Source organism: Tamandua tetradactyla, chromosome 3, assembly GCF_023851605.1.
Source record: "Tamandua tetradactyla isolate mTamTet1 chromosome 3, mTamTet1.pri, whole genome shotgun sequence".
Lineage (NCBI taxonomy): Eukaryota > Metazoa > Chordata > Mammalia > Pilosa > Myrmecophagidae > Tamandua > Tamandua tetradactyla.
In genome coordinates this window covers 27,502,050-27,529,697 of record NC_135329.1, presented here as the reverse complement: position 1 = coordinate 27,529,697, position 27,648 = coordinate 27,502,050, and the positions used below count along the sequence as shown (strand labels likewise).

The 27,648-nt window shown below is 39.3% G+C and overlaps 1 protein-coding gene across 2 annotated transcripts in view; it reads right to left on the bottom strand.

Annotated features, from left to right (window-relative positions):
- The window catches only part of DPYSL2 (dihydropyrimidinase like 2), a 129,530-nt gene that overhangs the window by 80,574 nt on the left and 21,308 nt on the right, over nucleotides 1–27,648 (bottom strand). Inside the window, exon 1 of one of the 2 annotated variants that reach the window (XM_077152848.1) lies at nucleotides 26,776–26,909. The exons of the other annotated variant lie outside the window; for it this stretch is intronic. Within the exon in view, the coding sequence (XP_077008963.1) occupies nucleotides 26,776–26,793 (18 nt within the window). The 5' untranslated portion in view covers nucleotides 26,794–26,909. Of the gene's footprint in view, nucleotides 1–26,775; nucleotides 26,910–27,648 lie in introns of those variants that run through there. 2 annotated transcript variants of the gene reach the window in all.

Here is a 27,648-nt window from a genome sequence, read left to right as displayed (position 1 = left end):
TGGAAAAAACTCAGAGCTAACACAGACAGAACGTTTGGAAATGCAGGAAAAAAAAAAAAACCCACCCTTGGGGAAGCTGTTTTTGAACCCAGAATCCAAAGGACCAGCAGATGCCAGCCACATGCATTCCCAGCTGACAGAGGTATTCCAGACACACCATCGGCCTTTCTTGAGTCAAGGTATCTTTTTCTGGATGCCTTAGTTTGGACATTTTTATGGCCTTAGAACTGCAAACTTGTAACAATAAATCCCCTTTATAAAAGCCAACCCATTTCTGGTATATTGCATTCCAGTAGCATTAGCAAACTAGAACAACCTACGTTGCACATCATCCTCTGTGACTACAGATTCTCCTCAGGATCTTTTTGCAGAGTTGACAGACAGAAAAGCACCCGATTCTGGCTGTTATGTCTCAGGCCTGCCCTCTGGTGGTGAGTGAGGAGCGTGCACTCTGTACCTCTTGGTCCTTGTGTCTAGAAGGATGGACTCAAGGCTAGGAAAGGGCCTTCAAGATCTCTTGTCCCAGTGTTTCCAGTCTTGCCTCTGTATTGGATTCACCTAAGATCTCCTGTTCAAAATCTCCAGAAGGAAGGTTCAGATTTTTTTTTTAACTAGTCTACCTCTAGGCACTTAGCCACACATCTGGTCCACCCCCATCTTCTATTTCATAAAGGAAGAAGTTAGGAGAACAAGGGCTAGAACTCAGTTCTCCACTCCCCAAATCGCATCAATGCCCTGCTCTTCACCCAATAGGAATAACATTTTATGCAAGAGTGATAAATATTGCTATTTGCCATCATTCTAATTGTCAGCCTTCTAGTAGCCGCACAATCTACTAAACACATTGCTATGTAGTTAGCAAGTGAGGAATGATCATTTATTGAGCATCTACTGTGATCAGAGCAAAGCACTGGGTGCTTTAAATACATGCTATTTAATTCTCCCACCCAGTCCACTAGATAAGTCTTCATATCCTTATTTATAGATGAGGAAAGTGAAGCTTAAAGAAGACTCTTGTTACACGCCTAATTTACACAAGAGCAAGAGAAGTATCATAACCCTAATCCCATGGGGCTAGTTCTTTAGATGATAAAGTGGAAACTGGGACCAACCTTGTGAAAAAGGTGGGCTTAAGTGATCTGCTGTCCCTTTTCTTACTTAACCCCTTTCACTGCCTAGTTCCCACCTGAGGAGCCCAGAGCACTTACATCAATCCATGTAGATCTGGTTCCCCTTGTTCTAACATTAATTCTCCACTTTTTCTTTCCTCATCACCCAACAAAACTCAGGTTCACTCAGTGGCCCAGCTATCCCCTAGATGGAAATAGAATAAACTAACAGCAAGGTTCAAACATGTACTGAATATTTAATATGTTACCCCTCCCAAAGACATCTATAGCTAAATGGGAAGGCCCCAACTGGTGGAATTTCAGAGAACAAGGCAGCCTGCTCACATAAATAAAATGCAGATGGTTTATCAAGACAGACTTGTCCAATCCAACCTGCTGCCTTCCTTTCCAGCCTCATCCTGTGCTACCTCCCTCCCTTAACCCCCACCGGGCACTCTGCTCCACATTGTTCTCCTTTTATCTCTTCACAGTAGGCCTTCCATTCATAAGGCTCACATGTGCCTGAAAGTCCAGTTGTGGTCATGAACAACTGGGTCCCTCTTTCCATCTTTTCAAGCCCACATTACACACTTAGGCACTGAGCTCCACCCCACCCAGGAAATACAGCAAATTCTCATCCATCTCGACCTGCTTTCATTCCGAATCTGTGTCAAATGCATAAAGAGTCAAGAAAAAAGCATTTACTGTACTTCCAGAAAGTTTAAATAGTATTTCAGGAGGGGAAGTCCCTTAAAGGAGACAGCCACATTCAAGTAGGGAGAGCTACGCAAATAAAAACACTTCCTGACACTTGCCCATTTATTCAACCAGGTTCCCTAGAGACTTCTTTGGGGACAATTTATTAGCTTGTTAGTCTGTAAACTCTTTAAAGTAGTGCATTTGAACTATTTTAAAGATTTACAGAAACATTGGCTTTTCTCTAATACAAACCAGCCTCCACCCCTCCTCCACTTGTTTTCAAGCCCTCAATAGTGAGAGCTTATTACAGCTCGCGCACCAGGCCTCAAGAGACTCAAGGGAAATTCATGAATGTGTTCACAAGCTCCTCATGCGCGGTCTCCTCCTTGTGGCACAAGGGAGTTGCACACAGAGAGGTCACAGGCTGACTGAAAAATGTGTGGCTGTGCACGCAATGCTGAGAGAGAAAGAAAGTAACCTTGGGAGTTTGTAAAACTAGGTGGGATATGGTGCCATTCCTCTCTCCTCTTCTCTTTCTAAGCCCACTGCCTTCATCTGCAAGAAGAGATTCGTTTACATGCAAAATTAACTAGGACCCTGCTTCTATCTTTTATTTCATCCTGAAGTAGGGTATTTTTTTCTAAAATGCAAGTCTGCTCATGTTATCTTTCCACTCAAAAAACTTAAATGGGTTCTCAATTCCTGTATGATAACGTCCAAGATGGAACCCTGGCTTTTGGAATGGTATGGCTCCTGCCGACTTCTTTTGTCTTACTGCTCTCAGGTTCCTTATTTTACACCCAGCCTCATCAAGTTCTTTGCATTCCCTGAATGTGATGGGCTGTTTATAGCTTCTGTGCCTTTGCTCTCTGCACACCTATACCTTTTTTGACTGTTCACTTCATCACCTCCTCTGGCCAGCCATTCCTGAGCCTACAGGCAGAGCTGACCATACCTGTAATGCCCCAGTGGAGCATCAGGAAGCTTGGTCATTCCTGGCTTAAGCCACACTCTCGGTTCATGGAGATCCATAGCCGGTTGGCCAAAAAGCAGCTTGGTTGCATCACTATTTCAGCCTCACCCAGATCAATACTTAGCAGCAGCTCCTACTGGGATGACTCTGGAACTTTGCCTCACTTGCTTTTGAAGGTTACTTTGGTTCTCAGGATGACTGCAATGAGCAGAGGCCAGTGTGCTACTGTCCATAACCACCTCTGCATCACCAGGAGCCTTCCTAGGACAGAGGTAAGTAAGTAACTAACTTCATGTCTTCAGGGAGCAAATTCATCGGACCTACAAATATCCAAACAGCAATACCTGCCCAAGTGCCTGACCATCCCTTCCCAGATTGTGGTGGAGGCCAGCTGATAGCTTTCTTCAAGCTTATTTAATGTGTAAACGTCACATTAAACTTGTGGGGGCACTGTGACTGCCCACACCACTCTGAAAGATGGCAACATTTGGAGATTTAAGGCTGTATGAAGCATACAGAGGCCCCAAATGAAGCCGTGCTCTGACTCCTACAGCCACTGTGGCGGAGAGTCCAGGGGAAGGTGGCCCAGAACTGGACAGAATTTCTGCTGGTCCTTATATCATCTTAATAGCCCTCTTTTGGCATCAGTTTCCTCTCTGTTGTTAATACTATCTTGCCTCAAACTCCCCAGAGGTCAGGAGAGGACAAAAGAAACCTTTATAGTCAAGTGGGGGGAACTGATTTTCTATTCCCTATCTCGTCATCTTTTCAACCTCAAGGGGTTTGCCTCATGGCCATTACTCTCCTCACCGGCCCTGCAATCTTATGAATCCACCACCGCTGTCAACCACATGGCTAATATCCAGGGTGCAGACCAGTTAAAATGTGGCCTAAGTCTCTCAAGTCTCCATAGTCAGAGGTTTTGAATTAGATACCTTTTTCTGAGATGAGTTTCAGCATCTTACAGCTAATATCTGGGCTCACTTTCCCCAGTTACTACTCCCGTCTTTGCCTGCAGGGACCCTTGGGGGGGTTCCTGGGACTACAAATCTGAGCCCAGACTCCCTCTAAACCATCAACTAGAACCTGCCCACTGCCACGTTCTCCTTCAAGTCCTGGCTCCTGTCTGGCTCACACCAATCTCTCTCTTAGGGATAGAAACTCCACCGCTGACCCTCAGCCAGGTGTATTCCAGGGGCCTGACCTCCCCGAGATAGCTGGCAGCCTGCCTCCCAGCTTGTGCTTCTCGGAACGACGTTTCCTTGGATCTCCAACATAAGCATCTATTTAACATATGCTCTGCATTTTGGGGCACCCTCACCCCACCCTAGCAGCCCACTTGGCCTGAAATGTGACCACAAAGAAGTGATCAGCTTGTTTCATGGACCGTGCCAGCCCAACCAAACCACCAGTCACAATCTTTACAGTACAGTCAACTTTCTTCAGAAGCCATCCTGGCATAGAAGGAAGACCCAGGACAGATCACAGCACTCCTCACACAGGGAGCATCTTGTCTTGTACACTCAGAGTAAAATGGAATAAACCAGGATGCTGTAAAGGGATTGTCCATCTGACACCCCCAGTAACTTACTGATATTACATCCCAGAGAAGTGTCTTATGCTTGCACGTGAGACAGTACGAAACTCTGCATGAGTCATTCCTTGATCCCTTTTCTGGCTAAATAAACTTTCCATTTAATACCTTTTACTTCAATGCAGATACAAAACAATCATGTGTTTAGATCTAAAGCAAGGAGCCACTTCCGACATGACAGCCTCTCTTTCATGCCGCTTCGATCATCTGGAGCTGTGCTTTGTCATTTAACTTTCATGATGACGGAAATGTTCTCTATCTGCTCTAACACAGTAGCCACTACTGTGCCATGGGGTACATGAAATATGGCTAGTGTGACCGAGGAACTGAAGTTTTAGTTTTATTTCATTTCACTTCATTTTAATTTAAATCCCACATGTGGCTATGGCTGTCATATTGGTTAGTGCAGGCGTGGAGGCCACGGTGGTAGTTAGATTTAACTGATGCAGAATATACAATTCACAAACTGACAGCCCATGGGCCAGCCCAGCCCAGAGACACATTTTGTTTGAACCACATGGTGTATTTGATTTATTTTGAATTTGTACCCCACATTTAAAAATCTGGTGGCTTCTTATGAAAAAACCATATTTCCATCTGCTTTTGGAAAATTGGAGGCTCTAAACAACTCTCGTATTTGTTCCCACACAGCACCAGCTGACTGGAGCAGAAGAGCAGCTACTCCTGTAGAAAGGGCCTCAGCTCTCATTTGCTCTATTCTCCACAAGCCCTACTCTCTCCACGACACTGTGGCTGGATACTAGTTACCATCTGTCATTGACCTGGACCTTCTATATTCATGAACGTTCCACGTCCACCTGCCTGATTCCAGGGTAGCCTTCACGTAAGATCTGTTCTAGTAAACCACAGACCTCACCCAAGTTTTGAACAAAGCTTTTCTCCTGAGACTTTGAAGATCCTTAAATAAGCATAAGAAGAAAAAGACCTTCTATAAACAGTTGCTATTTACCCAGAATTTTCACATGCGTTATCCATTTAACACTGCGATATCAGTTCTATTTCACAGAAGAAAAAAATAGGTTAAATAAACTACTCCCTTTCTCATGGCCTGAACCATAGAGAACTACTCCCTCGGTGCCCCTCCAAGCCCTTTCCTACTTCTAGTTGACGGGGCTGATGATCTGCAGGCAACCCTGGGAACTTGATGATGAAGATGGCAGAATCCTCCAGTAGCCCAGATCTCCAAATCTATTATTTGATACAGAAATAAACTCTCTTGTGTTTGAGCTATTATAGATGCTGAGGACTACTTGTTATACCAGCAATATTCTTTTTACTCTAACTCCTATCGTAATCCTGTTTGAATTTAAAATGGGAAAGATACATATCCCCTAACATCTCAGCTCCTTCATCTTCTTGTCTCCATTGACCTCGGTCTGTCCTTACCTTTTGCCATTTACTCTCAGGGCTGCATGAGCTCTCATCCCCACACTACATCATCAAGACTAGATGAAATCACTTTCATTCTCCAGCTGGACTTCATGGGCCATGCCTTGAACAACTCTCAACAGTAGCATCCTTCCATTACTTTTACCCTATAAACTCCCAATCCTGGGGCAATTCTATAATTCACTATTCTTTCACCAATGCTGTTGGGAACCGTGAGAAAAAACTTACATTGCCTTAAAGATTGGGACAGATAAGCCCAGAAGGGCCATTCCCCCTAGACTTTCACTTGTCCTTGATTTGGTTACTCTCTCATGCCTCTCAACAGCTGTCAAAACCATTACCAATCTTGCTGGGCCATACTGGCCAGTCCTGCCCTCACAGAACTCATTCTGGCTCAAAGGGAGATACAGTACCAAGACTTTTACAAATGCAATGATTATTCCAAGGAGAGACTCACAAGGGCTGTAAACTTCCCTGCATTCACATCCATCTTTTCTCCTCTAGCTCAGGAGGTGGTCAGCCTGTTCGAGGGTATTTCCTGGATTTGTGCTGTTTCCCATCCCTCTCATCTCCTGGATATCAGCCTCTTTACCTCTATTACTCATTCTCTTCAGCTTGGAGACCTTCTCCAGCCTTTCCCTCCCTCCTTGACCCTGTATTCCTCTTCCATCATCATTAAACTTTAGGAAAGCACAGTCTACAGTCATGGTCTCCACTCCCTCTACTTCCTATTTGCTTCTCAATACACGATAGTCTGGCTTAATGCCCTGACTCCATTTCAAGACCGCTGGCAAAGAGCCCCCTAAATGGCAAAACTAAAAACACTTTGCAGCCTTTATCTTAACTGACTTTCCTGTAATATTTATTTTTAACTTCTTACTATAATAACATATATGCAATTCAAACTTTCCCATTGCAATCACTTTGGTACTAATTCATTCACAATATTGTGCAACCATCACCAGCATCCATTACCGAAACTTTTTCATCACCCCAAAACACTCTGCACTTCCTGTGGCATTTGACATTATTGCCTCTACATTTTTCTTCAAAATATACCCCATTCTGTTTCTATAGCACCTTTCTTCTGGCTCTCTTCATGCCTTTTTGACTATTCTTCCTAAATGTTCACTGTGGGTTCCTCTTACCCCAACTAAAATGATGATGATCCCTGGAGTTGTCTGCCAAGGGTCTTTATGTGCTGTTGTTTCAACAACCACTTAAATGTTGATGACTTCCAAATCTTCGTTTCTGACCCCTCCAAAGCTTTATTAATTCACTCAAGTATATATTAACTGCCTTCTATGTTCCAAGGGATACAATAATGAAAAAAACTTACAATGCCCTTGTTCTTATGAAAGTTATATTCTAGAAAGGGTAAACATCAATAATTAGGTAGAAACAAATACACAAAATAACTACAGATTGTGGTCACTGCAACCAAAGAAATAAGTAGTCAGAAGATAAGAGACTTAAGGTGGAGAGGCACTTCAGATAGGAGGGTTTAGGAAGAACTTTCTGGGAAGCTGACATTTAAGTAGAGATTTAGTCCCAGGAGCAAAACTCAGGACTTTGAAAGGGAGGGAGAATTCTGGACTTAGTCTCTGGCTGCAGCGGTCAGAACTCTACCTCTGGAGGGAGATGTCAGAACTTTGTGCCTGGCAACTAAGTTCAGGACTCAGTCTCCGGAGGGAGATACTGGGGATTCCTCTCTAGCTGCAAAGTTTCAAACTTAGTCTGTAGTTTGGAAAATGAGCACTTATTCTCTGGAATAAGGCAAGAGGTAGTCTTCCACGCAAATATCTTAGAGAAGAAACTTCCAGTGTGTAAAAACAAAACGTGGCAAAGTTCTGAGGTTGATGTAAGTCAGGGTGTTTTAGAACAGGAGGCTGGTGTGACTGGAGAACTGTGAACATGAGAGAGAGAATGGAGATAAAGATGAGTGTGGCAGTTTAAAAACATTGCCACAATCTGTTTGCCACCTCAGGCTCAGAGTTAGCATTTTGCAGCTCTGAAAGTCAGCATTACTCCGTACAGCAACTGTTAAAGAAACTGAAAAAGAGATCAGACTTTAATTAGAGTTATGAATGAAGTAGATCTGCTTAGAACTAAGGTAAATCAGAATATAGGGTAAAGGATGATACTGTCTTGTATTTTAAAACTTCACCTTCTATGTGAGACCAGAGGAAGAGATGTTCATTTTGTCCAAATTTTAAATTTTCTGTGGCATATTATCTAATTTAACCTGTCTTATCAGTTTATCTAATCAACCTAAATTACATGGAACCTGAAATAGGGGATGTCATTTTGTACAGGTTAAGATAATAACACAATACATACTTGAGATTTGGGGCAGGAAATAAAAATGTATTTGCAAAGTCCCCTTGAGGGATTGGGAGGAAATGTGGAACTGTTAATCTTCCCCACCTGAGGAATCTTGATAGTCTCTCAAGCATTAGGGACTCCCAATTTAATAAGCCAAGTCCTCAATCTTGAGGCTTGCCCCTTATGAATCCTATCTCTGCAATGGTAAAGCTAAGCCTACTTGCAACTAAGCCTTAGAGTAACTCCCAGAGAGCATCTTTGGTTGCTCAGATTTGGCCTCTCTTTCTAAGCCAACTCTGCAAATAAAATCACTACCTTCCCTCCTATATGGGACATGACTCCCACGAGTGTAAATCTCCCTGGCATTGTGGGATTGAGAATGCCTTTTTGACCAAAAGGGGAGAAAGAAATGGAACAAAATAAAGTTTCAGTGGCTGAGAGATTACAAATAGAAGCAAGAGGTCATTCTGGAGGCTACTCTTATGTAAGCTTCAGCCAATATTGCAAATTGCCACAGTATACCAAGCTCCAACAAACTGTATTCCTGAAAACTCTAAAGAAAGCCCTGAGCTCTATCTGAGACTCTATAAATGTTTTACTTAGTAAATTGATCTTTCAGAAACTTAAGGTCTCCAGATTTTTCCTATGCCAATAAGCTTTGAAACCAAAGGTACAAGTCTCTCCAACAACATCAACCAGTTTCATACCTCTACCCCGTAAGGTCAAAACCCCTTTCCAGCATGAAAAAGCTAAAAAGGCCATTGCCCAGTGTGCTGGTTTGAAAAGATTTATGTACCCTAGAAAAGCCACGTTTTAATCCTAATCCCATTTTGTAAAAACAGCCATTTCTTCTAATCCCTATTCAGTACTGTATGTTGGAAGATTTAATTAGATTATCTCCATGGAGATGTTACTCAATCAAGTATGGGTATTAAACTTGATTAGGTGGAGACTGTCTCCACCCATTCCAGGTGGGTCTTGATTACTTTATTGGAATCCTTTAAAAGAAGAAGCATTTTGGAAAAGCTTCAGAACAACATAGGCATGAGAAGCAGAGAGTCCTCCAGGACCTTTGGAGATGAAGAAAGAGAATACCTTCATAAAGCACGAAGCCTGGAGAGAAATCCAGCAGACACTGCCGTGTTCACCATGTTCCCTTCCAGCTGAGAGAGAAACCCTGAACTTCATTGGCCTTCTTGAACCAAGGTCTCTTTCCCTGGATGCCTTAGATTGGACATTTCTATAAATTTGTTTTAATTGTAACATTTCCTCGGCCTTAGAACTGTAAACTAGCAACATATTAAATTCCCCTTTTTAAAAGCCGTTCCATTTCTAGTGTATTGCATGCCAGCAGCTAGCAAACTAGAACAACTAGTTATCCCTGAAGATTGAATGATTAAATGAGAGGGAGGAGGTGTAATGGAGAAATTTATATTTAACAAATGATTATGACTACTGACTCATTATATAGATATTTCATTTTAATTTTTAGTATATAAGAATAGTTAGAAGGAAATACTGGAAATTATGGTGCTGTAATCCAGTAGCCCTGATCTTTGATAATAATTGAATAGCTATATAGCAAAAAAAAAAAAAAAAAAAAAGTCAGTTGCCCATGTGTATATGGACTACTTCTGTGTGTTTAATTTTTCCACTGATCTATATATCTATCTCTGACAATACTACACTGTCTTGATTAATTTACCTTTATTGTATGTCTTTAAATTGGGTAGAATGCAATACGAGGGTGTCAATGGGGGGGCACAGGGGTATGGGATGTTTGGAGTTTTCTTTTTTCTTTCTATTTCTTTCTCTGAAGTAATTAAAGTGTTCTAAGATTAATCATGGTGATGAAATCCACAACCATGTGATGGGACTGGGAACCACTGATTGTATACTTTGTGTGGATTACATGGTATATTAACATATCTTAATAAAATTCCATTTGAAAAAAAATAAAAACATTGCCATGAGTTATTTGACATCCTCCCATTGAGAGGTGGATTTATATCCTCTCTCCTTTAATCTGGGTGGGGTTGCAACTGTTCTGACCAAAAACATTGGCAGATGTAGCCCAGATATTCCTAAACAGAGGGAGAGAGATCAAAGGGGATGGTGGAGTTATACAGAGAAGACAGGGTTTAACAAATGAATATGATGCTGACTCATTAAATTGATATTTCTTTTAGTTTCCAGTATCTTCAAGCAGCTAGAAGTAAAAATCTAAAATTGTAGAATTGTAACGCTTACCAAACTCTGAAATCTGTTCTACAACTAATTGTACTGTGCTTTGAAATTTATTGCTTTTTTGTATATATGTTATTTTTCACAAAAAGTTTTAAAAAGTCAATTGTGATGATAAAAAATATTTATTCCTTCTAGCCTCTTATATTCTGGAGCAGCTAAAAGGAATAATCTGAAAGGTTAGTATGGTAGCCCATGACAAACTCTGGGATCTGTCCTGTAACTACTTGTTGAAGAATGCTTTGAAAAATATTGCTTTTTTCTTTCTTTTCTTTGTATATATATTATACAATAAAAAAGTGGAAAAAAAAAACATATGGCAGAAGAGATGCTATTTGCATTCCAAGGCTAGGTGATAAAAGACCATGCACTTTCTACCTTCTTCACTGGAACTCCTGTTCTCAAAATTCTGAAACACCATGTAAGTCCAAATACCTGAAGTCATCATGCTGTAAAGATACTCAAACCACTGAGAAATCCAATGTACGAATTCCAGTTGGCAGTTCCAGCTGAGCCTAACCTCCCTGCCATCATGACCAAAGTGCCAGACGCGTGAATGAAGAAGACTCCAAATGATTTTACTTAAATCACTCAAATCACTCCCAGGCATTCAAGATGAATTCCCAGACACGGTGGAGCAGAAATTATGTATCCCTGCTCTACTATATCTGAATTCCTTACCCACAGCATCCATGAGCATAATATAAAACTAGTGTTTTTACCGCTACTCCAACTAGTGTTGGAGTACTTTGTTATGCAGCTATATCTACCTGGTACAAGTGAAGTTAAAGCAGTAGACAAAGGCCACATATACAAGGCCTTTGAGGCTATGGAAACGAGTTTGGATTTTATTCTATGTTTAAAAGGAAACCATTTTGGATTTTAATCAGGGAGGACCAAAATTTGATTCACACCTCCCTTCTCTAAAGATACCAAGATGAGTTCCCCCACCCACCTGCTCCAACTCACCTCCTGCTCTCCCAGGATGTCACAGTAGCATGGCTGCTCAACTACATTCTCCCCAGAGACTCTCATAATGGTGCAGCAATCCCAACAGCCAATCTCAGGGGCATCCTTTCAGGTTTCATTTTACTTGATGTTTTTCTGCATTTGACACTGTTGGCCAACCCAGAACCTTTTGAAATGTCCTCCTCTCCCCTCACTATCTTGACTTTTATGACATTAACTAACAAAACACAGCCATTTGTTAAGCTACTAGTAATCTAATATCAGGTACTGTGCTTTCACTAAGCCTCTGGATTAACCTGAACAATACTATGAAATAGGTGTTGTCTCTAGTTTTCTTATGTGACTCCAGGGCCTAGACTAAACTGAAGCCCAGAATTAAATAACTGATTTATCCCAGGTCTAAATGATTCCAAAATCAATGGTCTTTACACTATGTTACCACTCCTCTGGTTGCAGCTTCCTAATGTCTTTCCAGGCTCCTCTCCTTCTGCCCAGAATTAAGGGCTACTTATCTCCAGGACCCTACATTTAACCATCTCCATCCAGCTCACACAGTCTCCCTGAGTGATCTGATTTACCCCCATGGCTTCAGATCCCACCTCCATACTGACAGCTCCCCATTTCTATCTCTAGCTCCCAAATCTCTTTTAAGCCCGCTGTCAGGTGATTGTCAGAGGTGGCCCCTGCATAGGAGTGTTACTGCTAGATCCTAGTGGAGTCTCCATGAGCCCCCAACCCGCCCATCCACAGCAATTAAGCTAGTATGACCCTGTGTTCTTTTCAAATCCCCGTGGTCCTGTTCCTCACCTGTGTCTAATATTTCTTTACTTTTTGTTCTTAAAGCTGATTCTGATATCCCCTCCACCTGTGATTTTTGAGTTGCACAACCAAGTAGATAGTGTGAGCATGCACTGAGGAAGATTGGGAGGTGAGCATATTTGTAGGAAAACAAAAGTTCTACTTTGGACATGTTCGTTTTGAAATATCCATTAGATATATAATGAAAATGATGAGTAGGCAACTTGATATACAAATTTGGACTGGAGATATAAATTTGAAGTTATTAGCACATGTATTAAAAGCCAAGTGGGATATGGGGCAAAGCAATGGTACAGTGAGGTGTGGAATTTAGTTAGTCCTCTAGGGTAGCTAGGAAATAGCCAGGAACTATCTGGAACAACTGTTTGGGACTTCAGTGACCAGATACACATCATACACCAGTCTGGAATGGATGGAACAGCCGAGATCCCACACAGAACTGCAAATATTGTAAGCTGCAGAGGCTGGCTTCCCTCCCCCATGGGGATAGCAGGGCATCTTGGAGTTGGTTCACTGAGAGACAAAGAAGCCCTCTCTACTAGAAGCAAAGAAGGTAGCTCAACCAAGCTTCAACTGCAGAAATCACGAGTTTGAACAACTGGATACAACCTCTGAGCATAGATAAACCTGCAGCACACATAAAGCTGTGGGAACTGGGAGGTTTCACCCCTGTGAAGAGGAGGGGCTGATGGAAAATGAAAAAACAAAACAGAGACTTTTGGAGTTGGATGAACTCAAAATGCTGGAAAACGGCTAGGCCCCAAGAAAAGGGGCACATAGAGCTGGGTATCAACTTTGGCTCTTGATTGACAAATATGGGGGACTGGGGTCTGGCTCTGAAAAGTGTTTTTTTTTTTACTTCTTCAACAGCCACTAGATAGAACTGTGGGCATTCCCAGGTTTCAGCACTGCCCCAGGCAAGGGCAGAATTAAGGTATGTCTGAGAGACAAAGTAACTAGTCAGGTGATGGAGATAATTCCTTAAAGGGCTTATCTTTACCTGTTCTCTACTGGGAGTGAGGGAAGATAGCTCAGTCCAGCTCCAATTGTGGTTTTAATCCCAGCAGAGAGGAGGAGGGGCTGACAGAAAAAATATAATAAAATAATGTAAAATAAAAAAGAATAAAGACAGCGGATTATGGAGTCAGCTGAGCTGAGAGTACTGGAAAGGGGCTGAACCCCAAGAAGGAGTACTAAATCCAGCTCTTAACTGGCAAACATTGGGGACTGGCTCTGAAAAGGGATTTCTTTTTCTTATTAATTTGCTTTGTTTTTGTTTTGTTTTGTTTTTCCTAACTTTTTAAAAACTATTCTAAATAGCTCACTAGAGGAAGCCTCAGGCATTTTCAATTGTCAGTGGGACCTAGGCAAGGGCTGAATTAAGAAAGGTCTGAGAGACAAAGTAATGAGTGAAGTTCCCTATAGGGTATATCTTCCCCAGGAAAAGTTGGAGTGAGCCCCTGCTCAAGTGGTGGAACACCTGCAGAGAATTCAGGCCCCACGGATAGAAATCAGAAACAGCTTAAGCTTGCGTTGGGCCTCAGCCTCTGCCTCAACCATGCCCCTGACAGAGAGGGCCTCTGAGAATTAATGGTACCACATCAGTTTATGCTGGTGGGGAGCTGTGGGCTGACAAGTGTCATACGATGGGCAGGATATGAAAAGCACAGAGTTTAGAGGCTTCATAGGAAAGTCTGAAAACCTGCTGGGTCTCATCCACAGAGAAACTTCATAGGGATTAGACCTCCTCCTGAGACCTGGTCCTGTCTGGTCTGGGAAAATCTGATTGAGATCAATCATATCTGGAAAGACCGTCTGCACAAAAAGGTTACATATAGGCAGGACAAGAACCAGGAAAAAAGGGCTGGAAAATTCTGACAGTTAAACAGAAGCTATGCTAGAGGTCTAGAATAGGTAGAACTGAATACCAAAGAATAGATAGAAAACAAAGTCAACCAACAAGAAAACCCTAGGTAAAAGAGTGAAAATAACCTTCAGAATAAACTAAGCAAGGAAGTCAGATGCCTAGACACCAGCAAAAAATTACAAGTCATAGTAGGAAAAATGAAGATATGGCCCAGTCAAAGGAACAAACTAACCTTGCAAATAAGATACAGGAGTTGAAACAACTAATTAAATATGTTTGAAAAAAATATGCAAAATGACATAAAAAATCAAATCAACAAGTAAAGGGAGAATATGGCAAAAGAGATGGAGAACATAAAGAAGACATTGGGCAAACATAAAGAGAACTCAAAAGTTTGAAAAAACAAATGGCAGAATTTATGGAAATGAAAGGCACAATAGAAGAGATGAAAACACAGTGGAGACTTACAACAGCGGATTTAAAGAGGCAGAAATAAGGATTAGCAAACTACAGGACAGGACATCAGAAATTCTACACACAACAGAAAGCATAGGGAAAAGTATGGAAAAACAATCAGGGTCTCAGGGAACTGAATGACAACATGAAGCACACAAATATATGCATTATGTGTGTCCCAGAAGGAGAAAAGAAGACAAAAGGTGCAGAAAGAATAATGGAGGAAATAATTACTGAATATTTCCCATCTCTTATGAAAGATATACAATTACAGAACTAAAAAGCACAATGTACTCCAAACAGAAAAGATCTGAATAGACTTTCTGCAAGAAATTTATTAATCAGATTGTCAAGTGTCAAAGACAAAGAGAGGATTCTAAAATCAGCAAAAGAAAAGTGATCCATCACATACAAGGGAAGCTCAATAAGACTATGTGCTGATTTCTCACTGAAATCATGGAGGCAAGAAGGAAAAGATATGATAAATGTAATATACTGAAAGAGAAAAACTGCTAACCAACAAACTGTCTGGCAAAACTGTGCTTCAAAAATGAGGGAGAGTTTAAAATATTTTCAGACAAACAGACACTGAGAGGGTTTGTGCACAAGAGATCTGCTGTATAAGAAATACTGAAGTGAACACTACAGGCAGATAGGAAAAGACAGGAGAGAGAGGGTTGGAGAAAAGTATAGAAATGAAGACTATCAGGAAGGTAAAAAGAGAGTGAGAGAGGGAAAAAAAGATTCAACATATAAAATCCAAAAGAGAAAATAGTAGAAGAAAGTACTGCTTTTAGAGTAATAAAATTAAGTGTTAATGGATTAAACTCCCCAATTAAAAGACACAGACTTGTAGAATGGATTTAACAACAGGACCCATCTATACACTATTTACACGAGACTCACTTTAGACCCAAGGACAAAAATAGGTTGAAAGTGAAAGGCTGGAGAAAGCTATTTCATGCAAATGACAACTAGAAAAGAGCAGGGGTAGCTATGCTAATATCAGACAAATTAGACTTCAAATGTAAAACAATTAAAAGAGACAAAGAAGGACACTATGTATTAATAAAAGGGACAATTCCTCAAGAAGACATAACAATCATAAATATTTATAAACCAAGCTAGAGTACCCCAAAATACATGAGGCACACACTGATAACACTGAAAGGAGAAGTAGAAACCTCTACAATAATAGTTGGAGATTTCAATGCACCACTGTCATCAATGCATAAAACATCTAGACAGAGGATCAATAAGGAAACAGATGTTGAATAGTATGATAAATGAACTGGACTTAATAGACATTTATAGAACACTAAACCCCACAACAGGAGGATATACATTTTTCTCAAGTGTTTATGAACCATTCTCCAGGATAGACCATATGTTGGGTCACAAAGCAAGTCTCAATAAATTTTAAAAGATTGCAATTATACAAAATACTTTATTGGATCATAAAGGAATGTAGCTGGAAAACAATAACAGGCAGAAGGTGGGAAAATTCACAAATATAAGAAGACTAAACAACCAGTTGGTCAAGGAAGAAATTACAATAGAAATCAGTAAATACCTTCAGGCAAAAGAAAATGCAAACACAACAAATCAAAACTTATGTGAGGCAGCAAAGTCAGTGCTTAGAGGGAAATTTATTGCTCTAAATGCTCATATTAAAAAAGAAGAAAGAGCATACATCATTGAACTAACTGTTCACCTAGAGGAACCACAGAAAGATCACCAAACTAACCCCAAAGCAAACAGAGGGAAAGAAGTAAAAAGATTAGAGCAGAAATAAATGAAATTGAGAATATAAAAAAGAGAAATCAACAAATCCAGAAATTGGCTCTTTGAGGAAATCAATAAAATCAATGGGCCTTCAGCTAGGCTGACGAAAAAAAAAGAGGATGCAAATAATAAAACAGAAATGGGAGAAGGGACATAACTATTGACAATGCAGAAATAAATGAGTTAATGAGAGGAAACTATGAGCAATTATATGTCAAAAATCTAGACAATGTAGAAAAACATGAAAAACCAACATTGAATCAAAAAGAAATAGATGACATCAACAAACCAAACAGAAAGACTGAATCAGTCATCAAAAACCTTCCAAAAAAGAAAAGTCCAAGACAAACAGCTTCACATGTGAATTCTCCCAAGCATTCAAGAAAGAATTAGTACCAGTTCTGCTCAAACTCTTCAAAAAAATTGAAGAGGGAAAGCTACCTAACTCATTCTATGATGCCAACATCACCCTAATGCCAAAGCCAGACAAAGATACTACAAGAAAATAAAATTACTCTACTAATCTCTCTAATGAATATAGATGATTCAACAAAATACTTGCAAATTGAATCCACAAGCACATTAAAAGAATTATACACCATAACCAAGTGAGACTCATTCCAACTATGCAAGATGGGTTCAACCCAAGAAAATCAATTAATGTAATATACCACATCAGTAAATCAAATTGGAAAAACCACATGATCATCTCAATTGATGTAGAAAAGGCAGTTGACAAAATTCGACATCCTTTCTTGGTGAAAATACTTAAAAAGGCAGGAATAGAAGAGCACTTCCTCAACATGGTAAAGGTAATATATGAGAAACCCACAGCTAACATCATCCTCAATAGGGAAAGACTGAAAGCTTTCCCTCTGTGATCAGGAACAAGACAAGGATGCCCACTGTCACCATTGTTATTCAATATTGTACTGAAAGTTTAACTAGAGCAATTAGACAAGAAAAAAAATAAAATTCAAATAAAATATAATATAAGAAGGCTTAAAGAACACACTCTGAAACAACCAGTGGGTCAAAGAAGAAATTACAATAGAAATCAGTAAATACCTTGAGGCAAAAGAAATTGGAAAAGAAGAAGTAAACTTTCACTGTTTGCAAATGACATGATACTAATATGTGGAAAATCCCCCCAAAAAATCTATAGCAAAGCTATTAGAGCTAATAAATGAATAAAGCAACATTAGAGGGTACGAGATCAACACACAAAAATCAGTAGTGTTTCTATACACTAGTAATGAACAGTCTGAGGAGGAAATCCAGAAAAAAAATTCCAATAACAATAACAACAAAAGAATCAAATATTAAGAATAAATTTAAACAAGGTCACAAAAGACTAATACACAGAAAACTACAAGAAATTGCTAAAAGAGATCAAAGATCTAAATAAATGGAAAGACATACCATGCTCATGGATGGAAGACTAAATATAGTTAAGATGTCAATTCCACCCAAATTCTTTTATATATTTAATGCAGTACCAATTAAAATCACAAGAACTTACTTTGCAGAAACAGAAAAACCAATAACCAGCTTTATTTGGAAGGGCAGGATGCCCAAAATAGCTAAAAAATTATCTGGAAAAAGAGGAATGAAGTACAAGGTCTCACACTATCTGACTTTAAAGCATATTACAAAGCTACAGTGGTCAAAAAGCATGGTACTGGCTTAAAGATAGATACAGTGAACAATGGAATCAAATCAAGTTCTCAGACATAGACCCTCTCATCAATGGACAAATTGATCTTTGATAAGTTGGTCAAGCAACTCAACTGGGATAGATCAGCCTCTTCAATAAGGGAGAACTGGATAGCCATAACCAAAAGAAGGAAAGAGTACCCCTGTCTGACAGCTTATACAAAAAATTAACTTATAATGATCAAAGACCTAAACCTTAGAGCTAAGAATACAAAACTTTTAGAAGAAAATGCAGGGAAATATCTTAAAGATCCTGTGATAGGTGGTTGGTTTCCTAGACCTTGCACCTAAATCACAAGCAATGAAAGAAGAAATAGATAAATGGGATCTCAAAATTGCACATCTGTACATCAAAGGACTTTGTCATAAAATTAAAAAGGTAGCCTACACAATGGGAGAAAATATTTGGAAACCACATATCAGATAAGAGTTTCATATCCCAAATATATAAAGAGATCCTACAACTCAACAACAAAAACACAAACAATCCAGTTAAAAACTGGGCAAAAGACTTAGACATTTTTCCAAAGACTTATGGCTTAAAAACATATGAAAAAATGTTCAACTTCACTGGCTATTAGGGAGATGAAAATCAAAACCACAATGAGCTATCATCTCACACTTACTAGAATGGCCATTTTCAAAAAAACAAAAAATTACAAGTGCGGGAGAGAACATGGAGAAAGAGGCATACTTATTCAGTGTTGGTGGTAATGTATAATTGTACAACCACTCTGGAAGGCAGTTTGGTGGTTTCTCTGAAAATTTTGTATAGAATTGCCATACGATACAGCAGTTCCATTACTAGGTATATATTTAGAGGAACTGAAGGCAGGGACATGAATGGACATTTTCACACTAATGTTTATACTGGCATTATTCACAATTACCAAGAGATGGAAATATCCCAAATGTCTATCAATGGACAAGTGCATAAACAAACTGTGGTGCATACATACAGTGGAATATTATGCAGCAGTAAAATAGAATAAAGTCATGAAGCATTCAACATTGTGAATGAACCTTGAGGACATTATGTTGAGTGAAATTAGCTAGAAATAAAAGGGCAAACACTGTATGTTCTCACTGATATGAACTAACATTACCGAGCAACCGAGAATTTAAAGTTGAGAACACAGGCTTTCAGGAGCTAGAAAGGCATCTCAGTAGAGATTGGGCTTTTGATGCTGAAGGAGTACAGACTGTGCCCAGGATTGATTGTATTGATCCAGAATGGATAGCACAATATTATCTGATAGTAGCACAAATTTAGTAAGTACACTGAGTAAGGATGAGTGTGAATATGCTTGAAAGAGGAAGGCTAGATGGTGTGTGACACCAGAAAGAAAGACAATAAAGACTGGGACTGTCTAACTTAGCAAAACCTAGAGGGGTCAATGATGATAATTCAATGTACAAATACAAGAACACTTTAACATGAGGAAGAACAAATGAATGTCAACATTGCAAAGTGTTGAAAATGGAATTGTATAAATACAATCGTATAAATACATAATCGAAAAATACAATCAATGCAAACTAGAGTCTACAGGTAAGAGAAACATTGTAACATGCTTCCAGTAAATGTTAACAAAGGCAATATACCAAAGCTAAATGTCAATAAGAGGGGGATATAAGGGAAGGGCATGGGATTCTTGGTGTTGGTGGTGGTGTTTCTCCTTTCTATTTTATTTCATTTTTTATTAGTATTATTTTTTATTTTTTTATTTTTTCTTCTTTCTTTTTCTTCCTCTTCCTCTTTGTGGAAGAAATGGAAATACCCTCATCTAGATCCGGTGGTGAATGCCTAACTATGTGATTATATCAGGAACCATTGATGGCTTACTTAGGATGAATGATTTGGTGTGTGAATAAAACTGTTTAAAAAATAAACAGAAAGATACAAGTGCTGGAGAAAATGTGGAGATAGGATGTACTCTTCCCTATTTACTGTTGGCAGGGACATAGAATGGTGCAGCCCCTTTGGAGGGCAGTGTGATGGTTCCATAGGAGGCTAAGTATAAGAATGCTATTGTTGGATTTCAGACTAAGAGCAAAAGGAACTCTTGATGCAGCACTCTCTCAGCATTCTTGGCAGGTCCAAGGACCCAGATATGAATGAACTGCCATACTAGCTAGTATTGTATCCTCCAGATGGCACAGCTGATAACACCCACCCCAGCCAGCACCTCACCCTGCCTGATACATGCACCTGCACATCAAAGGAGAACACCTCAGCAATCTATCATACCCTACGTCAACAAGCACCCATCCAATCAAGGGACAACACACCACCTAGTGGGCACACTCCCCTCTTGGCATCACTGTCCCTTTAAAACACAGCTTCCAGAACAAAGACCTGGAGCCATTTTCTTTTTCTTCCTGCTGGCTCCCCAGGTGGGAGCCAATTTCAGGCTCCTACCTACTTTCTTCTTTTCACTCTCCCACTTGCTTCCTCCATACTTTATTCCTTCAATAAATCTGTTAATGTTTGACTTGTTGTCTCATGTGGAATCCTTAACAACCCTGTGCCTAACAGCTATATGATCCTGCAACCCTGTTATCAGGTATATACTTAGAAGAACTGGAAGCAGGGACATGAATGGACATTTGCACAAAGGCATTTATAGCAGCAGCATTCACAATCTGCAATGGATGGAGGTGGATTAACAGTACGTTGACTAATAAATGGAAGGGGAAGGGTGAACTGTGATATATACATATAATGGAACTTTGAGCAGCTGCAAGAAAGAATAAAGTTGTGAGGCATGCAACTGGGTGAATGGATGCTGAGGATAGTATGTTGAGTGAAATAAGTCAGAAATGAAAAGGCACACACATAAGGCCTCACTAATATGGACTAAATTTAATGTGCAAACTCTGAGAATTGAATCTGCGAGCACAGGTTATTAAGGGAAAGCTTCTTGTAAAGGTTCCTAGATTGTAAGCTCTCACAGCAGGCACATCTATTCTTAGTTGTAATGGTTATTTCTAAATTCTGAGATGCTGAGCTTTACAAATCTGGTCAGTCCCTGGAACTTTGGGTATCTGTGTTACAAGTGAAACTCAGAGCTAGAGTTCTGAAGCTCTGAAAGTCAGCATTACCCCATACAGTAACTGTTAACCAAGCCGAAAAGGAGATCAGAGTTCAATTAGAGATCTTGTTAGGACTAAAGTAAATGATACTAAAGGGTAAAGGATGATATCGACTGTGTTTGAAAATTTTAACTTCTGCATGAGACCAAAGGGAGAGATGTTTACTTGGTACAAAATTTATATTTTCTGTAGCATACTATCTAATTTATCTTGTATGGTCAGTTTATTCAAACACCAAAATTACATAGAACCTTGAATAGGGAGTGAGATACTGCTGGTTTGTACATGTTAGTGTGATGCCCTGATATACTGCAAAGTAATTCGGACAGAGAATAAAAAGCATTTGCAAAGCGCCCTTGAAGGACTGGGGAAAATGTGGAAATATTAAACTTCCCCATCTGGAGAATTCCTGATGTTTTCACAAGCATTTGGGGACAACCACTTCAGTAGGTTAAGCCCTCATTCATGGGGCTTGCCCTTATGAAACTCATTTCTGCAAAGGAGAACTGAGCTTACTTATAATTATGCCTAAGAGTCACCCCCAGAGAACCTCTTTTGTTGCTCAGATGTGGCCTCTCTCCCTAAACCCACTCGGCAGGTAAACTCACTGCCCTCCCCACTACATGGGACATGACTCCCAGCGGTGTTAATCTCCCCGGCAATGTGGGACACGACTCCCATGGATGAGCCTGGCTCTGGCACCATGGGATTGAGAAAGCCTTCCTGACCAAAAGGGGGAAGAGAAATGAAGCAACATGAAGTTTCAGTGGCTGAGAGATTTCAGATAGAGTCAGGAGGCATTCTGGAGGTTATTCTTACGCATTATACAGATATCCTTTTCCATTTTAGGTGGATTAGAATAGTTAGAAGGAAATACCTGAAACTGTTGAATTGTATTTCAGTAGCTTTGATTCTTGAAGATGACTGTATAACTCTACAGCTTTTATAGTGATTGTGTGATTGTGAAAACCTTGTGGCTGACACTCCCTTTATCCAGTATATAGACAGATGAGTAAAAAAATAAGGACAAATAAATAAATAAATAATGTGGGCGAACAGGGGTATGGAATATTTTGGGTGGTTTTTTTTCATTTTTTTTCATTTTTATTCATATATATATTTGGAATAATGAAAACATTCAAAAATTGATGGTGGTGATGAAAGCACAACTATATGATGATACTGGGAACCACTGATTGTACACTTTGGATGATTATATGGTACGTAGCTATACTGCAATAAAATTGCCTTAAAAAAAAAAAAAAAGCCAAGCAGTTAGATGGCCTCATCTAGGAAGAGAGGGTAGACAGAGAAGAGTAGAACCCTCATTTGAGTCCAAAGGCACTCCAGCAATTACAGCAACATTTCTTAAAAGGAGGTCCAAGGGGTCAAAACTATTATCATATTAATACTTAGCTGTAATTTGTCTCTTTTAACTTCATTCTCTCATGAGTATACAGTGGAGTTTTCCAAAGGCAAGACAAAATGTGACAATATCATGAGTCCAGCAGCTAATGGAATGTTCTTGTATATTCTTATGTTTTCTAGAATTTTCTGAAGTCATAGATTTAGGTTATAAATGTACATATTTTCAGTAATTAATTCTGTTCTCAGGACCTCTACTCTGCCTTACCAGCTTTCCTCAGCCATACCTGCTATAATCTCTGTGGTCGCACTATCATTCAGTAAATTGTGAATCTGATATCCAAAAGTTTTTCTTCTATGTCAAAACACAACCAGAAATAAGCATACTTTTTTGTCGCTTTCCAATATTCATTTTTTTAATTTTAAAAATCCTTTCTAGGCGGGCCGCGGTGGCTCAGCGGGCAAGAGTGCTTGCCTGCCGTGCCGGAGGACCCCGGTTCGATTCCCGGCCCCAGCCCATGTAAAAAACAAACAAACAAACAAAATATAATAAAACAAGAAAATGTTTAAAAATGTTTCCCTTCCATCCTTCCTTCCTTCTCTGTCTTTCCTTCCTTTCCTCACTCTCTCTTTAAAAAAAAAAAAAAAATCCTTTCTAAGTTTTAAACTCTTATCTAAAACTATTACTATTTAGAATTTAATAACATTTTCTTCTAAAGTAAAAGAATATTCATAATATTTTTGTTATATTTACGGATGGATCATCGGATTAAAAAACAAATTAGAAGATTCCATTTGTAAACCTACAGCTGCATTGTCTAATTTAAACATGCTGAAAAAAAGATGAAGTGAACATATCAGGGGGTTCTTTGCCCCATTTTTCATTAAAAAAATTTTATATGTTAGCTAATAATGGGTTTATTAATGTTAAATCCACCATTTAATTCTTTTTTACATGAATTAATAAATATTTTAAATTTCCCAGTTTTTATTTCTGACACAATAAATATAGATAGATATAATCCACATAAACAAGACTCTTTGGAATCCTCAATAATTTTTAAGACTGTAAAGGGGTCCTGAGACTAAAAGATTTGAGAATCAGTAATTTAGAAGATAGATGAATACCATGAGTCAGCAAAGAGAACTGAAAGAGATGAGGCTGGTGATTAGGAGAAAAAACAAGAGAGAGATGGCATTCATGGAAGCCAGAAGAAAAGGGTGTCAAAAGGGAAGAGGTTGTGAAACATTGCTGGCTGGTAGAGTAAGGCAGGGATGGATATATTGAATTTACCTACACAGAGGACACTATGTCCTTGACAGGGCAGTTTAGGTGGTGACAGAAGCCATATTCAAGGGGGTTGAAGACTGTCCAAAATATATAAACAACTCTTACAAATTGACAAGAAAAAGACAAAAAGCCCCCAGGACAACGGGTAAAAATTATAAACAAGCAATTCACAAAAGAGGCACAATAAATTAGCAGTGACCATATAAAAAGAGGCTATACTCATATAACACTCAGAAAAAGGCAAATAGAAGTGATGAGATAACATTTTTAACCAATATGATTGGCAAAATATTAAAATTTGATATCAAGTGTTGGTGAAATCATGACAATGCCTGTCATACAGGTGGGAGTGAAAATAGCCCCTTTCAAGAGCAATTTAACAATATCTATAATAATGTGCAATGTGTTTACCCAATGATCCAGTAGTTTCCTTATCCAGGGTCTACCTAGATACAGAAACACATACATGTGAACAAACAAGAATGTACAAGATGTTCCCAAATCAGACTTCAACTAGAGATATGAATGAGGCTGATCTGGATAGGACTAAAGTAATCAGAATACAGGATAAAGGATGATATCCTCCATATATTAAAACTTCAGCTTATGTGTGATACCAAAGAGAGAGATGTTTATTTGGTGCAAAATGTATATTTTGGGTAGCACATTACCTTATATGGTCAGTTTGGTTGAAAACCATAAGTACATGGAATCTTGACTACAGCATGAGATCTTACTGGATTGTCCAGGTTAGTATGATGCCCCCATATATCCCAGAGTGGTATGGGCCATGAAGAAAAAAGTATTTGCAAAGCACCCTTGAAGGACTGGGAACAAAGGAGAAAATACTAGACTTTCCCATTTGGAGAATCCCTGATATTCGCCCAAGCAGTGTTTACAACCAAATCAATAGGCTGAGCCCTCAATCTTATTCTTGAAACTTATTCTTGCAAAGGATAGGGTAAGCCTACTTATAATCATGCCTAAGAGCCACCCCCAGAGAATCTCTTTTGTTGCTCAGATGTGGTCTCTCTCTGTAAGCCAACTCAGCAGGTGATCTCACTGCCCTCCCTCCTACATGGGAAATGATTCCCAGGGATGTAAATCTCCCTGGCAACGCGGGCCAGAACTCCTGGGATGAACCAAGACCCAGCATCATGGAATTTGAGAAAACTTTCTTGACCAAAAGGGGGAAGAGGTAAATGAGAGAAAATTAAATTTCAATGGCTGAGAGATTTCAAACAGAGTTGAGAGGTTATCCTGGAGGTTGTTCTTATGCATTATATAGATACCCCTTTTTAGTTTGTGGTATATTGGAGTGGCTGGAGGGAAGAACCAGAAACTGATGAGCTGTGTTCCAGTCGACTTGATTCTTGAAGACAAATGATTAACAAGATAGCCTGTACAATGTGAGTGTGTGAGCGTGAAAACCTTGTGTCTGATGCTCCTTTTTTACAGATGTGTAAAAAAATATGGATGAATAAATAATTGGGGGATAAGGAGTAAAATAAATTGGGTAGATGGAAATATTAGTGGTCCATGGGGGGGTAAGGGATATGGGATATATGAGTTTTTTCTTTTTTCTTTTTATTTCTTTTTTCTGGAGTGATGCAAATGTTCTAAAAATGATCATGGTGACAAATACACAACAATGTGATGATATTATGAGTCGTTGATTGTACACCTATGTATGAACTGTATGTGTGAAGATTCCTCAATAAAAATATTTAAAATATTTTTAAAAAAGATGTTCCCAGAAGCTGTTCATTGTATAGACAAACTGAAAAACATGCCATGGTCTACGCATACTGTAAAACAAAGTCATGATTATGAGCACAGAAACAAGTGCCTGAGTTCATTTCCTAACGTCATCACCTACTCAGCACACATCCTCAGCAACTCTTCAATTTCCTCATTATAATGGAGAAAATAATACCAATTTCATAGGTCACTGAAAGGCCTAAAAAACTAACATGTAAAGCAATTAGAAGAGTACTTGGGACACAGTCAGTGCTCAATACACATTAGCAATAATTAGTAGTATCAGCAGCTTATATGAGGTAAATTTATAGATACTAATACAATTTATATCTACTAACCTAAAAAGTCCTCAGAAACACAAAGAAAAAAGAACAAGTTATTGACATAGAATGATACCACTTATACAAAATACACACACTAACTAATGATATTACACATTTTCTTTGAGGACATATACACCTGCAAATATGCTTAAAAAGAGGGGGGGAGGGTTGCTGAAAGGACACAAAGGACTAGATAAATCCCTTGGGTAGGGGAAGGGAAAAGGATGGGGAAGAGTCAGTCAAAGCAGGCTTTCGCCTTATCTCTTAGGTTTAACACTATATCCCTTATTGTATATACAAAGGTAATTTTTTAAACCAGTGAGTGAGAGGTATAGAAATGGAGACAGCAAATACAGGTACATCTTTAGAAAAGTTTGCTGCAAGGAAGAGAGAGAATGGAGCAGGATCTTAAGAGGATTGTGGGGTCAAGAAAGGATTTTCCTGAGGTTTGCTGGATTTTGTGAGACAGGATTTTGTGAGGTTTGCTGTTGTTGTTGTGTGGCGGGCAGTGGTTTTAATAGAGACATTAAAAGCTGTCTGCGTGCCGATGGAAATGATACAGTAGAGAATGGTGGTGAGGTGGGGAATGTTAGGAGATCGGAAGACTTAGGAGTCAGGGTGGAAGGGGGCATATGGGCCAGAGACACAACAGGGATCCTTCTGCTGAAAGTAAGGAAGAGAAGGTGGACCAGTACAGGAAGCTAATAATATTTGGTGGGGAGAATATAAGCAGTTCCTCTCTAAAGATCTGTCTACTCACCCTACCCCACCCCCCACAGTGAATAAAGTGAAGTCATTTGCTGAGAGAGCAGCAAATGGAAAGAGTGTGCAAGATTTGAAGAGAAGAAAAGATGTGATATATGTATCTTTATACTGAAAAGGGTTTGAATGTCCACTTGTAGTTTGTAGTTATAAATCAAAAGAAAAGAAACTCTTCCAAACCTCAGCGCTCCCAAAAGCAACGGTTCTATACCTTCTTTGTAGCACGCATCAAATTATCCTTTAATTATTTAGCTACATTTCCATTTTCTGCTCTTCTTACAATATCCACAGCTAATGGTGTGCAGGCTTTACTCAGGCCAAGCATTCTACACACAATATGCCATTCCGTTCCCATGACAACCCCATGAGGTAACTCTTTTGAAACCCATTCTTGAAATGAGGAAGCGGAATTGAAAGAAATAGGTCATTTTCTCAAGGCTACGGAGTGCTACCATAAAAAAACCTCTCTATAATAAGCATGTTAAACTCATTCTAATCTTTGGCACACTAAATTCTGCAGTGGCATTCAAGGAAACCTCAAGAATTAAGTTTTAAGCACAGGCACTGGACTGATTTTCCTAAAGAAGTACATATTTTTACCTAAATAAATGGCCAAAAGGAAGTCAAAAGAAGAGGCACTTGGTGATATTACTAAAGAGTCCTAAAAACAGTCCTACTTGGCCAAAAAGTTTGTAGAATGCCCCTGCAGTGACCCATCTGGTGCCAAACCTGGACAATTGCAAGCTTAAATGGAATAAAGCAAGCATGGTAACTTCAAATTTAATACCTCACTAGGATATAACCAAAAATACCACCTATCAATTAGAGGCTATTTCAAGAACCAACATTACAAAGATACACTTTGGCTGTGTACTATTATTAAGCTAAAATAGCTAATATAATCTAGTCAGCACCTAAAGTCCAGTGTTCACTGTTAATAGATGAATTATGGCCAGGAGGTAAAGGTGATCCTTCCTAAATCCTATTTTTTATTAATACTGTCTTTGAAGATGGAAATTTAATAACTAGAACTCTGGATGATAGGTGTTCTCAGTTGACTTTTTTCTAGCCATCTTTTTAACCA